This window comes from Pseudopipra pipra, chromosome Z (genome assembly GCF_036250125.1).
Source record: "Pseudopipra pipra isolate bDixPip1 chromosome Z, bDixPip1.hap1, whole genome shotgun sequence".
NCBI lineage: Eukaryota > Metazoa > Chordata > Aves > Passeriformes > Pipridae > Pseudopipra > Pseudopipra pipra.
This window is the reverse complement of record NC_087581.1, coordinates 11,268,799-11,287,358: the sequence shown is the minus strand read 5'-3', so window position 1 is coordinate 11,287,358 and position 18,560 is coordinate 11,268,799. Positions and strand designations below refer to the sequence as shown.

The window sequence follows — 18,560 nt, the reverse complement described above, 5'->3', positions numbered from 1 at the left end:
ACCTCAAAGACCTTCAGTGAGTCCAAGAGACGGGTTTGACCTGAAACCCTGTACTACTGCCATCTTAAAAAAAAGGAAAAAAGAAAAAAGAAAAGAAGAAATAAGTCCATTAGAGCACAAACCATTCCCTTTCCAACATAGGGTAGCTACACAATGCCAGATCCTAGAGTAAGGGTAGCATGCAGAAGGAGTCTTTTCCTAACATTTTGTGTCTGCTTTTCTCATTTACCTGAAGAGGTCATAAGAAATGTACAGAATAATTAAAAACACACAAAACCCCTCACTTTTCAAGCATGCTCTAATACTGCTTTCCTGCTTGGGCATAATTCTCCTTTCTCAACATGAAAATGTGCCTAATAGGTTGGCCAAGTTTACTGCCAAACACATTCCTCAGTGCAGATTTGAAGTTGAAAAGTTACTAGTGATAATATTTGCTAAATATTAAGACAAACATTTCACTGATGAATTGAACATACTCCTTGTAATGAGTGAGCCCTGGAGAGGTGATGGCTGCTGCAGTGCTGTGTTAAAAGGTAGTGCTGAGTGGCAATGTGGGTAACACCTCCAGAGTCACAGGGAAGGTCTTAGATTACAAAATAATTCACTGAGTCTGGATAAGATAGAAACCTGGAGATGACATTTTCAAAGGTTATCCCCTTCTTTTCCCAGTAAGGCTTCTCCTGTTTCAGTAAAATCTTAACCACTTTTGTGAACATGAGATGCAGGAGTAGTGACTCCCCTCACCACAATGAAAGCAAGAAGTAAACAGTATATTTCATATTATATCATTCTCTTGCTTCTACACACAGTACTTTCTTAAAAAAAGAAAATACAAAAATGTGAGTCCTATCTATGACAGAAACTCCTTCATCCAATTAATGAAGAAAGTCTTAACACTGTCTGCTGATTATATAGTAAGAAAGTGAGGAGAAGGTGGAGGTCCCAGAGTGTGCAGCAGCTCAGGTTCAAAGCACTGAGGAGGCCATGCAAACTAACAAAGACAAGCAGGCAGTTTTCTTTAGACAACTGAATAAAAGAGCGCACTAATGAACTTTGGACTGATAAAAAACAAGTTAGGGCCCAGTCTTATGCTCACAGGTGCTGCCAGAGAACAATATCAGCATTGTATCACATATAATAATCAACATTGCTATGAAGTGTAAGTGCCAAGTCTCAGTATCCTTCCTTACCTTCACAGTTTAACAAACTGTTTATAAAACAGTCCATAATTTTCAAAGACTCTTGATCTTTGTCAGTATCATTAAAACAAGAGCATTTTTCACTACAAGGATGTTGCTTTTTAAGAACATTTTTCTGACACATGCACTATCTATTAATGCAAAAAATCTCTAATTGGCACCTCCTAAAACAGCATCTCCACTATAAAGCTTTACTGTACTTTTCTCTTGCTGTTGTGGCTGCATTATGGTAGAAGAAAGAACCCTCCAAAGACTTTGCTCCCAAGTAACAGTTACTAACTCATCCTTAGAAGAAAGCAGCACTTCAAATTGGGACACTTAGAAAGTGATGTGTGGGTAAGTGCTATCAATCAGTTTTGTGTAGGAATTATTTAAAAATGGGATATACTACTCTGGTGGCCCAAGGGAAATCTTACAGGCACATTAGTTTTATAGTTGCATAGCTTCTGTTTCATCTTTCCCTTTAGGCAGAATTTTGCAAGCCTTCTCAATAATGAGGATGTCCAGTACAGAAAGCATTATTTCACCTAACATCAACTATTTTAGGAAGAATTTGATGGGAAAGCTTCATTTGACAGTCAGCCTTGGGGAAGAATTAACATGTTAACCTGCTGTACCTTCCATTTTTATCCCTGGTGTTGATGTCTGCTCCATGATCCAGAAGGTATTTGCAGACTTCTGTGTGTCCATTTTGTACTGCAAGCAGCAGAGGTATGTTCCCATCCTAGAAATGCATTTAAAGAAACTATGAACAATATTCCATCCACTTACAAATAAGACTATGAGATTTGAACACAGCTATGAATTTTATCTCTATGTAGCATAAATGAGGTGCTATAAGTACATTTTTCTTATATACCACAAATGTAGCTGAGTTTACTTCAATTCCTTCTTGATTACTAGGGATGATGCAAAACATAAGGAGTAGGGCTGCTTTTTCCTTTTATACTCCCTTTGCTGTTTGCTCAGTGCTAAGATAGTGATTTTGAAACTGTCCAGTATCTTTCAGTAGCTCCACAGCAAAAATGATACTTTTACCTAAGTACAAGGCAAAAATACAATGTTTCATAAAATCATAGAATAATATGTTTGGAAGACCCCCTTAGATGTCATCTGGGGTTTCTCCCACTTTTTTTTCAACACAAAGCTAGGCAAACTTCAAGTTACAGTACATTGCTCAGAGATTTGTCTAGTCAAGTTTTAAGCATCTCCAAAGGTAGAGACAACATTACACCTCTGGGTACCAGTTCCAGTGTTTGACCATCTTCAAGGTGAGATTATTTTTCTCTTAGTAGCTAACTGGGATTTCCCAGTTAGGTTCACTACCCAAACTGACCACTTCTTATCATCATTTTGTCATGCATCTCTGAGGTTGGTCTGACTCCCTCTTTCCTACGACCAACCATGATGTAGCCTAAGACATTTTTAAGATACTCCTACAGCCTTCCCTTCTATAGATGGAACAAACCTTTTCTGCCTTTAAAATGCATTTGCTGAAATATATCTGTGACATATTTGTTTTCATTAGAAAGACCAGGTAAGAAGGGGGTGGATCACAGTCAAAAATAAACAAACGAGTATTTTTATGCTTTCCCATCTGGCCTGTGCTTTACTTCTGGTTAGGTCACCTCCTTCTATCATTTGAGGGTTTTCTATAAGGCAGCTGCATCACCCTCAAAACCAGACCTGGTTGGTTGTAGACACTTCATAATAGTGAATGTAGCGTCCCTGAGCCTTTAGACTACATCAAATATATTTTTTCCCCCTCAGGCTTATCATACTCTGGTTGGGCTTTGTGAGAATTTTGCAGCACTTGCCCACACACTGGACCTTTTTCCAAGCCTACTGGAATCAAGGGAATACTTTTAAATTATGTTTTGAACACATAAGAATTTTTTCTAGCTACTTCTGCCAATGTCACAATTTAATGATCAGCAAATCCTGCTACTACGGTATCAGATTGTGAAGTGCTTTCACACCTCTGCTATGGCAAGCTGCAAAGGGAACTTCCTCCAACAGAGAAGTCCAGGAAGAAATATAGGCACAGTATTGCTTTGAACTGCTGCACTGAGATGGAGGGTGGTAAGTGCATGGGGTGGAGGGTGGCAAAAGCTCTGAAGCATCTGAAGTACACAACAGAAGAGGTACGTACCACATCTTTGACATTAATGGGACATTTGTGTTCACACAGGAGCTGAACTGCCTGAAGACATCCACTTGCAGCTAAAAAACCCAAATAAAATAAAATTTAAAAAAAAAACCAAACAAGCATGAAAGTCCATCAAACCCACCCGATTTTCAAAAATTGTGCTCCATGCTTCCACTTGCAACACTGCAGCATTAGAGCAGGGTACAACAAAATTGTAGAGCTAGGAATATCAAGCACAACAAAATAGATAGTGCAAGCTTTTGCCAAAGAAGTTACCTGCATAATGCAAAGCTGTTTTCCCAGAATTGTCAGTGCTGTCTGCTGGACATTTACTCTGCACAGTTCAATAAGAAGAAGGGAAAAAAAGGCAATTAGAGAAAGACAAAGAACAAAAAACATATCTTTGATGCTAACAGAGTGCTTTGAGAAAAAGTTTATGTGCTGCTTCAGGAAAGAATACTGAAGGAAGGTACAGCTTCCATCTCTAGCAATCTAGTCTTTCCTTTCTTGGTACCAGCTTATACTGAAGATGTAGGAAATCCTCATGATCAGAGACCTATGCCCTAAAATTGTTAAAGTTTCTGAATAATTTAAATCAGAAAATAAAAAAGGAAAGAAATTCCTTTATCTCAGGAAATCTTTTTTTTTTTTTAACATTAGAGTAAGAGATAAAGCAGCCACATCCTAAGGCAATTAGTCTTGCATTTTTTTTTATTTCATTGAATCATAGAATCACAGAATGGTTTGAGTTGGAAGACACCTTAAAGATCATCTAGTTCCAACCCCCTGTCACGGGCAGGTATACCTTCCACCAAATCAGGCTGCTCAGAGCCCCATCCAGCCTGGCCTTGAACAGGGGTGTTCAGGGATGGGGCATCCACAGCTTCTTTAGGCAACCTGTTACAGTGCCTCACTACCCTCTGAGTAAAGGATTTCTTCCTAATATCCAACCTAAACCTCCCCTATCCAAACTTGAGGACGTTTCCTCTTGACCAGTCACAATAGGGTCTCCCCTGAGCCTCCTTTCCCCCAGGCTAAACAGCCCCAGCTCCCTTAGCTGCTCCTCACAGGACTTCTTCTGTAAACCCTTCAACAGCTCAAACACTTTTCTTTAGACAGAAGAAGACAGGACCCTGAAATTATGGGTTTCTGAAAATCAAACATTATAACTTTTTACTTTTAAATGTAGCATTGCCTCCAACACATCTATGATTCTCTAGAAAAATCATATAGATTACTGCATTCTGTAACAAAAATGTTGAGATTCTGTCTGTGTAAAATAATTATTTAGCCTGTTTTAGTTCAACACTAGTTAGACATTCCTCACATGTACACTTTGGTCCCCAGAAGTAAGAAGGCAATCCTAAGAGCACGAAGTATTAGAAAATATTACCAGTGGGCTTGCACTTGTGAACATATTTGGAAATCTGCATATTGTAACAAAACCAGAAAAATATCAACAACAAAATATCAACAAAAGCACTCTGTGGTTGTAGCAAGCACGTGAAAGGGCAGCAGATACTTAGTATTAAACACACATTAATTGCTGCCTGCGATACCACCAGTGACGGCCTGATGGTGCTGTTTATGCTGTAAATGGGTTGGCATCGGCAGCAGTTGAAACCGGCGATGAAATGAGCCTCGGTGGCTAATGACAACCCTTCCCAGGTGTGGACGAGTAAGGGAAGTCAGCTTGCAACATACTGAGGTGGGGATCAGTGTTGCCAGAAACATTCCCAGGGACCAGTCGCAGGCCAGTTGGAGAGCCCTGAGGTAACCAGGCAAGAACAGTTTAGAGGTTGGGATATGAGATCCATTCTCTTTCTGTACCATTGGGTTGTTATTAATTATTTAATCTGTAGTCTCAGTCTGAATTCACTATTTCATCTGAGACTTACAGATAACTCCAAACTTAGAAAAAACCTGTTCCATTCCTCTGATCACTGCCGTGAAAACTTACCAGTATTACTGAAATGAGAGCTGAGATGGACAATGTCTTTGCTTACTAATGCACATCTTCAGCTTCAACACTATGAGAATCTTCTATTCATCTTCAATTTTCTTTTTCTTATTTTTTTCCCCATTCTCTCAACTCCCTTTCTAACCCCTTACTGTTCTTTACCTCATTTCATGGAGGATTTGATTATTTACATATTTTAGGATCTAAACTACTTTGGTTTCTTTTCTCTTTGACTTAAACTTGACAAATGTTTCTATGGTGAACAGACAGAAAGCATTCCAGTGGAACGATATCAGAATCCCCCCAGAAGCAAAAAACCCTTTTCCCCTGTAACTCTCAAATCTACCTAATTCCAAGTCATCCAACCACAAAGACAAAACACAGGAATTGGACTGAAGCTGCAACCTGCTTGAAACCCAACCCATCTATGTTAGATCAGCTGTACATGGAAAACCCTGTCTGTAGACCACTCAGGGAAGATACCACATTGTTTCTATCATCCATTCACAGTGCCTGAAGAGTCTTTAAACTCTTTATGTTAAAATTCTTGATTTGCCTCTCTTGATGTCAAGGAGATAGGACAACAGTATAGCAGTGTGGTGCAGATTATTAGCAGGAAATGTGTCAATGTCTAGTGGACCCAAATGAAAATTTCAAAAATTAAAATTAATTTAACTTTTACTTTACCTGAAGTAACCTCTTGATGCAATCAGGGTGGCTGTTCTTTGCTGCAAGATGTAAAGCACTGTGTCCTAAATGAATAAAAGGAAAGCAAATTAATTATTCAATCATGCCAAAGCAGAGGAATAAGCTCTTCCATGTCAAAGGCAAGATCCTGAATTATCCATCTTGTTCCTATCATGACAAATAAAAAGTAAGGGTAGAGAAAATAAAATAAAAACCTACATCAAGTGGAATGTCTTTACAATAGACTGTTGTTCAGGCAGGTAACAGAATAATCTTAATGTCTTGCTTCAGATAAAGGAGTAACACAAACAATGTGTCAGACTATATCTTGGCAGAAGTAAGTCTAAGATTGTTATGCCTTGTGTCTTAGAAAACAATTTTCCTGTATTACTCAGCCTCACTGCACAAAGATGTCTGTCAGTGTCTTCATGATTTCTGCCATGTGGCAATGAAAAATAACCCAGCACCAAGCGTAAAACATGCCAAATTCACCAGCTACCATGACAATAAATTTGTATAATCCATGAAGTGCATGTAGAAGAAGACTCAAACATAGGCTTACTTTAGTTTGTGTCTCACAGATTCCCTATTCAGTTATTTTATACAGCAGCTACGAGCACATATCAAACACAGGTCTACATCAGTTCGCATTGCAGTTAACTTTTTTAGCACCCATGAGCTCATATTTAGCTATGCAATTCAGTGATTTACTGACTACAGATTTATGATGAAAGACTGCAGTCTCTCCTCCAGCTTCATCTTACAGACCATCTGAAAAATTAAACAGGCCAAGACATCAAAAGAACAAATTATCCATGAAACTAAGAAAAGAAGGAGGCAAGATTTAGTACTCAATAAAGACAAAGCCACTTGTGACAGTAAACTCTCATTGCAAATAAGGTGACTTTTACAGACAAGGATTTCCCTAATGAACACTGGGTTGATACTCTCAGGTGAAAGTAGGCAGGCAACCTCTTACTATCCAAACAACTAATAAATCCTGAGGCAAGATGAAGTATGAATCCTGAATAACAGTCTGCATCAGGTACATATATTCTGTTATCATTGGGTAAAATACGAATGCTTCTTCCAGTATCACAGACACTTCCTTACAGGGGCAAATCATTCACATGTATGACAGAAATTCCCTCAGGCTGCAGTCAGTAGCCAAAACAGAACCCATGAACCCAACACTCACAGATCATTACTGGAGAGACAGAAAGCTGATGGCTTATCCAGGTGCTCAGCTAGACAGGGAAAATGCTGGCCACAGATTCCACATGTGTCAACTGAAATCTATTAGGAAGAGTTCGCCAGTTTCAAATTCAGCTCCCATCATTCTCCTAGGGGGGCAGTAACTAAGGCATAGCACTTCTGAGAACTGAAACAGCATACTTAATAGCTCTCAGCTCTGTTTTGGCCTGTATCAGCTGTTTTCACTATGTCATAATCCTGAGTAAATGTCTTACTGCAACTCCTGTAAAGTTAATGGGGTTAATAGCTTGGATAAACATAAAAGCAACACTGATGGTCTTGATGTAACCTGCAACAATAAAAAGAGTTGGGGAAGATGATTTTTTTTAACTTAAAAACAACAATTTTTAAAAAATTGAGCAACTATTTTACATCTGGAGTCCACTGCAAATGCTGAAATCTATAGTATTAGGACAAAAGTTTTTAAGGATTTTATACTTTTTAGGACCTCAGAATCTGAATTCTCTGTGCAGGAAAGCAAGTATGCCTAAACCTGCAAGTGTTACAACTGCTTTTCCTATAGAGTGTGTGGGGAAAAGCAATGTTGTCAAATCTGCAGTTTCACTCTACACATCAAGAACTACATAAGTAACTTAAGTGTATTAAGCTACTTGTATAGGTTCAGAGAGGCATACCTGCACCATCCTGGGCTGTCACATCTGCACCATGTGTCACCATGATCCTGAGGCACTCTGCATGCCCTTTCGTGGCTGCCAGGTGAAAACTGGAAGAGAGCATTTACATGTCACTTTTATTTTATTAAGATCTCCTTTCACTCACAAACCACATACTGGCAAGTTCCCTTCTCCCTGTCCTTACACCTTTTGGCATCCCTCCACTGCCTCCCAAGAAGATAATAGTTCTGAAAGTGAGATGGTGCAACAAAAGTATTTGTAGCCATACTTTCATACCACACCTCAAACAATCTGTTCCTCTTGAGGACCCTCACTGCAAGAAAGATGTTGATGTGCTGGAGCATGTCGAGCAAAGGGCAGTGAAGCTGGATAAAGGATTTAAAGAACAAGTCCCATGAGGAGCAGCTGAGGGAGCTGTGGGTGTTTAGTCTGGAGAAAGGGAGGCTCAGGGGAGACATTATTGCTCTCTACAATTCCCTGAAAGGAGGGTCGGTCTCTTCTCCCAGGCAACTGGTGACAGGACAAGAGGAAACGGCCTCAAGGTGTGTCAGGGGAGGTTTAGATCGGACATTAGGAAAAATTTATTGATCAAAAGGGTTGTCAAGCATCAGAAGAGGCTGACGAGGGAAGTGGTGGTGCCACCATCTATGGAAGGCTCTGGATGTATTTAAGAGATGTGCAGATGTGACACTTGAGAGGGGACACAGTTTAGTGGTGGACTTGTGGTGCTGGGTAATGGCTGGACATGATGACCTTAGAGGTCTTTTCTAACCTGAACAACTCAATGTTTCTATTATTTTACACAGGCTGCTCTGTCATTAACCTATACCATATACCTTATGTGCATCTAGTTCCATGCAATTTGTAAACTAACATCCCTAGTGGTGTAATATATCCCCAAAGAATGCCTGGGCCTGGGGAATTCATAAAGAAAACATTCAAAATAACTGACTTTTGCTCTAGTCATTTTAGTCCATGCTGATTTTCCCCTTTCAGTGAACAAAATTTAGTTCCTCTAAAAATTGGCTCTATGATTCCTTAATTAAACTAAATCAAGTTGTGCTTCTGCACTGCCCTTCAAAGAGCTCATTTTCCCTTCGTGTACAAGGCAGGAGGAAACACCTTACTATATCAATAGGAAAAATCAAAGCTACTGATTATTTGTAAGACTATACCAGAGATCTATTTTTTCCACTTTTGGTTTTGCTGTTCACCTCAAGCACCTGCTTGTTTAAACAGTGGAAAATTGCAGAGGTTACCAACCACACTGTGGCAGGATACACTCTACAGCATCAATTACCCAAGACATAATTACAGAACAAATTGAAGAAATTACACTGAATTTGAGAGCCTTTTTTCAGCTGAAGGTTCATGTTTGATATCCTCATGTTGGGCACCTTAAGATTCACATAAGCAGGCCTATAGAGGTGCTGCTGACTTCATTTTTGCAAAAATGAAGGAAAAGCTTCTGAAAACACAGTTGTTTATATCCTCCTGAGGCATAGCATGCCGACATTGTCAAGTCATAAGATATGGGCACAGTACCAGCAGACATACTGCTACCACGTGGGTCCTACCAATATCAGCCTGATATACACAGTTTTTCAGTGGAAGTAAGGTAAAAAACAAATCCAAGACAGAACACTTCCAATTGCTATTACATTGTGTGCAAAAAGTTAGGACCTTCATCAACATGCCCCAGACTGAAAGAGCCAGTATTCTTGGGATGGTTTCTAATCTCTTTTAAAGAAGACATTAAATTTTTAACAACATTCCCCTGGAATCTAAAGAGAACATCATAAATCATGGAGCCACACCAACTACTGTATTTAAGAGTTTACATTTTGAACAACTGCTTCCTCTAAGTGCTAAAACTAACATTGGAAGTTCAGCCTGCTAACCAGGGAAACTTGGAATAGCAGGCAGGAATGAAAAGAATATTTCAGGCACATAGTATGTGAACTGCAACAGTGTTTCTCTGAGCCATAGACTTCTTTGCAGCCTTCTTGAAAACTCAGCAGAGAAAAAGACCTAAAGACAAGAGCTGGCAAAGAATAGAGAATTAATGAAAACAGGAGAGCTCCTGAAACAGAGTCAGTCATCTGTCAAGGACAACAACCACGTCACCTCCTACAAGGAGTCCTTCCACACTGGCTGCTACCAATTGCAAATGGTAGACAGGCAGTGCTTAAGCTTTGAACTATTCCCTGCAAATATAAAAATATTCTGTGTGCTCTTCTCATGCTTGCTACTGCCATAAACAAACTGAAGAGTTAACACTTCCAAGAGTGCAAGAAGCACTGCTGCTGTCCGTTCTCTGGTCATTCAAAATATAAACTTCATGTACTCAGTGACCAAGGCAAAGTTGTGTAAACATTCTTCTTTAGAAGAAGTGGTTTCTCAGGCTCTGGGAAAATTGCTGGGACAGGGACACAACAGGAGTCTGACAAATTCCAACACCTCTAATTTAGCCAGCACAACATACCAGCAAATACCAAATTCAGATACATTTGTGTAGATACAAAATACAACCAAATGCACTTATATATTAGGAAGGCTGTGAAGCACGCACTTGGCTAACTTACACTTGACAATATTCATAGAAATAATAAATACCTGAATAATAATAACTTGGCTAAATCTGGGGCACTGAGGTTTTACAGACAGACTGTGTAGGATGGTGCCAAATGCAACATGAATATGCAAGTGCTAAAGAAGTTTTATTTAGGTAAAATCGGACTGCAAAAAAGTATCAGAGAGAAGAAAAATTAACTCTTTTCAGGTCACACTCCTATGAATGCATTAATCCTACCAATGAAAATAATTCCCATGGCAGTTCCCAACAAGTCATCACACAAAGCAGATGATTCGTTTCACATTGCCAAAAATATTTTAGAGGAAAAAAGGCCTGATTAAAAATATTGCTTCCCCCAAACTAATAGGATGAAAGAAATATCATCTCTAAGCAGAACAGGTGGTTTTGAAGGTGAGAGAACACAGATGACGGATGTAAAGATCTAATGAAAGGAAAAATACAAAAGCTAACTGGAAAGTCCTGTGAAAAGTGAGGATGATAAGGTTTAACTCTCAAGCATTTTTACAGTGGCCAAAGCCACAGAGCATTGGGCTGCTACAGCTCCCTCAAAAGTGCTTGCTGTGTCTCCTCCCTTCATCCTTCTACCCCTGCTGTCACACAAACCTGTAGTGAGACATTTTTTCTTAATAATCAAAAAGCAATTGGGAGGGGAATGGGGGGTATGGTTGCTTAGAACCTTTACCAGGAAATTAGCCCTGTGTGACACAGAGAGAGAGAGAGAGAGGACAATGACTCCAGACTGGGATGAACCTATTACAGTCATATTTAAGTCCGAGTATTTACAGTGTTGGGCAAAAACTTCCCCTGAAGGAGTAATTCTGATTTTAAAGTTAATTCTGCTTTTTTCTTTTTAACTTAAAAAGCCCAAAACCCCAAACAAACAAAAAACAACCCACCTAGAACAAAACAAACAAAAAAATCTGCAAACCCAAACAAGTGAGTAGTAGATACTGAGGACTCTTGTGTAGCAAGGGAGGCTCTTGAAACAAAGAAGCCTGTAGACATTCATTTCAGTACCAAATAATTCTTTACAAGCCACATAATTTCCTAAAAATATTTGAGGCAAAAGCTGCAGGTTTCCAAACACTGGAGTTCTCACCATCTGGATGCCTTAAGCAGTGGTCCATTTTAGTTGCATCTTCCATGAATAAACTTCCCTTGATATGAAAGCAAACAACTTTTCCTCCCATTTCCTGGTTGTGCAATGACTTAGGCAAACAAAAACAAACATGTAAGGCCTGATTTGGACGAAGGGCCACACTGAGGGTTGGATTCTCATTCGGCTTAAAATCCCATCATGACATAGTTCATTTTCCCTTCACAATAGATAAGCCTGGTATTATGACTTAGAGCCACATCTTGATACCCCAGCCTGAAGTGATTTGAGGTAGATTTCTTTTATTGCTGTAAAACATTTTTATTCTTCCTGAGGGGCAGGATGATCTTTTATTATTGTATCCAGACTTTTCCGTGCAGCAGAGGAGCACTGATTTTCTCACTGGATACACCAGCCACTGGATACAGAAATTAAGCGAGTCAGCGTTCAAGACCCACCTCTGCATCAGATTATAAAGATCAGCTGGTTGACACTGATTTTTCCAACTGGGAACATAGAGGTCTCATAATTACTCAGTCGCTAACAAGGCAAAGTAGAAAATTATGTTCTTTGGGAGGAATGCAAAGCCTAGCTGGAGTAAACAGACCTTGAGAGTAAGAGCAAACTCACAGCAAGACTTCATAGAGTTCAAGGTCAACTGGAGAGCAGCTACAAGACTATCACCTCAAAGTCTTATCAGGACCTCAAATTTCTTGACCTGAAATGTTACTCAAATAAAAAACTCACACTGATAGATGCTTTTTATGACTGAACAGAGGAGACAGCTGTGTATGACATCCCTGAACTAGTTTTAAACAGCAGATTTCTTACAGATAGGAGATGTCAGCTGGTGAAGCACTTACAACTGTCCTAAACAAAGCTGTCCCTTCTTCAGGGCAAAGAACCTTTTCCACATTTTGGTTGCAAAGGCAAGTCAGCAAGGGAATAAAGACTTCTTTAACCAGCATCTGACAGACGAAGCATAATAGTTCAGATAGAGCCAGTCTTCCCTAGAAGACTGAGAATGAGTGTTTCCAGCAATTATTTAAATGCCAATTTAACTCAGAAAAGCACCCTAAATTTTACTACTTAGCTCACATAAAACATTTCTTTACAAATCATTACACCACAGGAAGAAGAACAGAAATAATCCACATTTAAGGGTTAGACTTGTAAAACTGGAACTGACTACACTTGCTAAGGTAGCAACAAGACATGGGTCTGCTATATCCATGTTCTCCTTAACCACTTACACAGCTACTTCCTGCAAAACTGAGCACAATCCTCTTACTGAATATTATTTTGACAGCTGGCTTAAAACAACCGGGTGGTCCATATATCTAGGGAAAGTGTCACAAAAGTAGAGTGGAATGTCATAAAATAAGAAAAAATAAATATCCAGTCTCAATTTAAGACAGTAACCTTCCAATAAGGAAACTTTCATCCGTGAAAAGAAAAACAGGGGAGAAAAAAGCAGAAAAATTACACACAATCAGAGGGTTCAAGCTCTGTTTGGCAAGGTCACGCTCCAGAATTTTTTTTCTAGGCAAAATTATCATTCTCTGTAACACAGATTTTCTCCAGGGCCTGAAAGTAGTCTGACGCATTACTTACCAAAATCCAAAGCAAATAAAGAATTTGGTTGAATTATGGATGCTAAGTGAATATTGTATTTGCTATTTTCTATTATGACAAACTTGGAACACAGTCAAACTTCTATGCAAGCATATAATACTATTGTTCTCTCTCATTTTAATCTGAGTGCTCTGAAAATATTTTAAGTGCAAGAATGTTTGAAATACACTGTGAACTCACATACACGCATTGTCAAGGTTTATTTTGAGTAAAAACATCCCTCCCCAAGACAGATCATTCTTCTTCATTTTCTAATGGATGTCAACCCTTTGTTGACTTTTAAAAAGTTTAACTTCCCTGCCAACAGTCTGATGATTTATAGTTTCCCAACTGACCAATACCTTCACACAAATAAACAAGATTGATAAAATAAAGATACAGAGCTGCTTGGAGTTTTTGTAATGCTAATTTAAAAAACCATACAGAAATGGAAGATACTCAAGCTTCGCTGCTACCAGATCAGACAGGCAATCAATTCACCATCGATCTCAGCCAGAAAAAGACTTACTGATAACCTGGCTTTCTGCACTGACTTGAGCTTTTATACATTTTAGAAGCAGTGCCTTGCTTACCATGCCTATTATCCCTCAAAGCCTCAATTCCCACTTCAATAATGACAGCAAAAAAATATTCAGTAGATGATATCTGGCTTTTGATTGGTTTCTCCCACAGGCTGAGTGGCAAAAATGCTAAAATTCCCAAGGATCTGACCTGGAGGAGGAGAAAGGGCCATGAGTTACCACTAGAGCAGCACATTCTGTGCATGAAGAAATGCTGTCATGCAGAAGGAAGTCCAGTGTGGTCTCCTCTCACGTGTAGCACCATGACCAGTCACTGTAGAATACAGTTTACTTATCCGTGAAGGGCCTGAGATTTTATCAGCATAAAAACAATTTTGAAAGTAAGCCCTTTGTGACACATCCTGAATCTAATTAATAGAAAAATTATCATCTTCATATTAAAAGACTGGGAAAGTCCCAGAGTGGTCCTGAAACTGGAGGTGTTTTCTGCCTTCCCCTCCCAAACCAGAGAGGGTTCTCAGCAAACTAGTAACTTGCTGTTTCAGCAAGGACTATGTTTCTATGGATAGGACATGCCTGGTTCTGCTTCTTCCTTGCATCAGCACATGTAGGTAGGTAACTGTGAGGTTGATGAGCTGACACAGGGAGCAAAACCTGCTGAAAACCAAAGCTGCCTTTACTGTTCCATCACACTGCACAGATGCATGAATCCTCTCAGTGAAAAGGAAGGAACAGCATGTAGAATTTCACCTTAAACTGAAAAACTGAGATTAAACTATGAATGTTTTGCTATGAAAGTAAAAGAACCTTTGTCTTTTCCTGACTGCATTATAAGATACAGTCACTCATTTGAAATAATAAATGTCTTATGAACAGCCAGTCATTTAAATATGGAGGAGCCATACAGATGAGATGTTTGGCAGATCAGACTGCCTTAAAAGAAAATCAGACATCTGCAGGTAATTGCCATCAATACTTACTAGTTATTTAGTTTTTTGATTTATTTTTTTTTTAAATAAAGTTATAGCTTCACACTGCACCCATTTCATCTCCTCCTAAGAGTAAATGTCACAAATGTGGCTTTTCAATAATGCTGGCAGTCCATGTCATTATCCTGTCACTCACATACATGCAGCCAGAAGAGTGCAAAAATCAGCTTAGGAAAAACAGTTACAGGAAATACATTTTGTGTTTAAGTCAGAGCTGGTACCAGTACAAACTGGGAAAATTAAGTATTCAGAGTTTTAAGACATTCAATCAATGAGTTGCTAAAAACATCTTCTAGAGTGCAGGCAGGTTAAGATTTTAAGAAGTTGACATTGGCAAGCATGGACTTACTAGCAGCTGTGAGAGGATTTTTTTCCCCACTCTCCCCTTTAGCACCCTCCACTGCAAAGTGAAGTGCTGCACACAGACTGTGTTCTTCTATTTTAACATGAGATGGCATTTGCCCTTCCCCAAAACACAAAGAACCACATGGTTCTTTGGTAAAAACCCTGCATGCCACTTCTGGGTTAGCTTGTATTCTGGAACGGCTTTAAAAAAACCCCAAAAACTAGACCAAACCAAAAAAAACCCCAACCAACCAAAAACACAAACAAAACCCCCACCACCAAAACCAAAACAAATGCAGTTTTCATATAAAGTTTCCAGCTTTTCATCATAGCATGAAAAGTCTTGTTTCAATCATACACACCTCGAGGTATAGGACATTAATAAAAGGCAAGCCTGTTTAATGGTTGTTTTCTTATTAGAAAAGAAGCCATTGCATCATGCAACACAGGAGCTGGCAAGCTACAAACTCCTGACTTTAGCCTTCAGACTCAGCAAAAATATCCACCCAGCTGCTCTTCAGAGAGATTTCTGGGATCCCCAGCAGCTTTATATTTTTCGTTCTCAGGTTGTGCTCCAGCAGTTCCATTTTCATATACAGTTTTCTTTGGCAAACTCTATTACTGCATTAACACAAACTCCCACTTCAAGTCTGAAATGTATAGACTTTTCTTCCATGTACCATTAATTGTAAACATAAGCACTCACAATTTAGATTTATCATATGAAGTTTCTTGCACGGTGTCCATTTTTAAAGTCCCCCACTAACTGATGTCAGCAAATTGCAACAGAGATTCTGCAAGGTCAATCTCCAGGGCACTCCTAGGTGTTGACAGAAAGTCTGAAGTTTTGCCAGTTTTTTTAGTTTTGGACTTGTAGGGTAGAAAAATGAACGAAGTACAACAGTAAAGCCTCAAACGCTTAAAGAGCCTAGAAATCTGTGCAGTGTGGCCTGAGCCTCCAAAGCCAAGTACAGAGGGGTGAGGAAGGTAGAGAGAGGACTAGGGAAGATTCCTTCTGATAGCTTCTTTAAGACCACATCCCACATATAAAGTCCAAACAGATGCACAGTTATCATCTCAATATATGGATGCCTTCTAGTACAATATCTTCTTAGCACAGGGTGAAATCCCTGAGGATACCCTGGATGTGCCCAGATCAACATAACTTCTTTTCCGAGTTAGGTAAAACCAGCCAGTCATCTGCTGTGCTGTCTAGCTAAGCCAGATAGAGTTCAAAGCTAAAATTAAGCCCAACAATGAGAGCAATGACTAGTGTCTCCCCTGACCTTCATCCTCCAACACAACTCACTCACTATTGCTGCCTGAGGCAAGCAAATGCTAATAATCACCTTAGTACATGAAAAGTCATGAATATTAAAGCAAGGAAATCTCAAACCATGTTGGCAAACAAGAGGCCAGGAAAAGGCTGGAAAGCATGAGAGCAATTGAGTAAAAGTTAATCTAAAAAAATATTTTTGTTGCATGAAAATCCAGCAAGGCTTAAGAACTGCATGTAGTGCTCCAAGAAAAGAATGTGGATATCCTTATGGAACATGAGGGACGTTGACAAAGGATAGCTCAGAGTTATATGCTGTGCTTGATGTTTCTGTGCCTTTTACACTTACAATTCTCCACATCTCTTCAGAATTGAAGCAACAGAACTATTGTGTTTATTTATTTTTTATTAAACTGTAAAAAGTGAACTTCTTTTACTTCACGGGAGAATTGCAAATAATATGTACTTATAGTAATTAATCTACTAGTAACACATTCTTCCAACACCACTGCTTAGTAAGACCTTTTAATATTTGGGGTTTTTTAAACTTTTTAAATTATTATGGCCATATATTTTATTTTGTATTTCAGAATAACTATACTACTAAAACTTTTAAGATTCCACATTTCTGAAGAGGAGTAGGGACTGGAACACAGATGTGTGCAGAAAAAGGCAACTTCAGAGTTTTCCTTTAGTATTTTCCTAACACACAATGCACCTGTAAAGCACATAGCAGAAAACACAGAGTGACATATAAGCCCACTAAATAAGCAGCCACCAGCATAGTCTGTTGCCTGAGACCTCAGTGTGAAGTTAAAAAAAAATAAATTAAATAAATTCCACATTTGCACATTGCTCTGTTTTTGCTGCCTTTCCCCTCCTAGATTAGAGTACATTTCTAAGCCAGTAGCAGCCAGTGGGCATAATTAAAATCTACACATAGAGCTCATTTGGTTGCATAAGTATTTGAAAAACATGTATAACAACTGCAGCCCATTATGTAGATATAAATCTGAAAAACAACTGCAGCCTTAACCCTGTCCCCTCCAGCCTTAAAGAGCCTGATTCTGGCCCAACTCACGAGAGGAATGCTTCCCTCGTGGCTCTCCTGCCAGCTCAGACAGGACGAGTGCAAGGAGCAGCCCCATGTTCCCCATGGGAATTGGGGCGCTGTGTTCTGCCTCTGCATGAGCCAAAATGCAGCTGTTTTGACCCAGGCTTACAAAAACTTCCAACCATCCAGGCTATGCTCTGATCCAAGCAACAGACAAGGTTGTTGTTGAAAACTGGCCAAGTCTGGTAAAATCTGGGTATTTGGCAACTCTGCGAAGAGAGCTGCTTTGCAGGGAATTCCAGCAGCTGCCTGATGCTGCATTACAGGTTTGGCCAATCCTACCTGAGCAGGAGGCTCACAGGCTATCCAAACACGTGTACAGGGGCCCTTCAGAAGAGGAAATCCAACTGAAGACCCTTAATTTCTGTCTCTTTAAAAGATGGCCTCTTCTCTTTTTCTTTTTTAGTAACACAAAGGTATAAAAATGCTAAAATGTCTTATAAAAGTTGCTTCCAAAATGCGTATTGTAGAACCTGAATGATGTTGATTTCAAGTGCCCTCAAAAGTACAGGTAAGAGCTAAAAAGCGAATCATGAAGTCTCCAAGTCTAAGTGAGGGGTCACATGCTCAAAACCATCAGAAATTAGTCTCAGTCAAGAGCCAGGAAAAAACCACTGTCACAAATTCCACTCTGTGGATCTCATTTAAAAGCCTGCATGATTGTCAGTACAGTGATTGTATGCAATGTGGATTTTTTCATGTATTGCCAAATTATAAAATCAAAGTTAAGTATTGCTCCTCTGTTACAGATATAAGAGCATTTCCTCTCACTATACATTAACCATTAACAATTAGCTCATACTGAGTGTAATAGAAATTTAATTAGCCCAATTTAGCATCCTGGCAGCAGACAACTTTGTCCAACCATGGCCTATGGTATCATTAGAATTTCTAAGTGTTTGTCTAAAGTGGAAAGCAATTTTTCAGGAAACTTAATATCGACATTTTAAATTATATTCATAACAATGCTGCAGGGCGAGGGGGGGACAAAAAGAAAAACCAATCATGATTTGAACCTTAAAAGAACTTCAGGAAAGATTTGGAGAAAAACACACTCCTACAAACAAATCTCTCATGGAAATAAACTTTACAAGAAATTTTGGA

The 18,560-nt window shown here is 39.2% G+C and overlaps 1 protein-coding gene across 3 annotated transcripts in view; it reads right to left on the bottom strand.

Moving 5' to 3' along the window:
* Window positions 1-18,560, bottom strand: part of RAI14 (retinoic acid induced 14) — an 87,739-nt gene that overhangs the window by 11,003 nt on the left and 58,176 nt on the right. For all 3 annotated transcript variants that reach the window (XM_064642595.1, XM_064642597.1, XM_064642596.1), the window contains exons 4-8: window positions 7,885-7,973; window positions 5,996-6,060; window positions 3,625-3,682; window positions 3,352-3,422; window positions 1,817-1,923 (exon numbers count right to left, since the gene is read on the bottom strand). In XM_064642595.1, coding sequence (XP_064498665.1) covers window positions 1,817-1,923; window positions 3,352-3,422; window positions 3,625-3,682; window positions 5,996-6,060; window positions 7,885-7,973 — 390 coding nt within the window. The remainder of the gene's footprint in view (window positions 1-1,816; window positions 1,924-3,351; window positions 3,423-3,624; window positions 3,683-5,995; window positions 6,061-7,884; window positions 7,974-18,560) is intronic.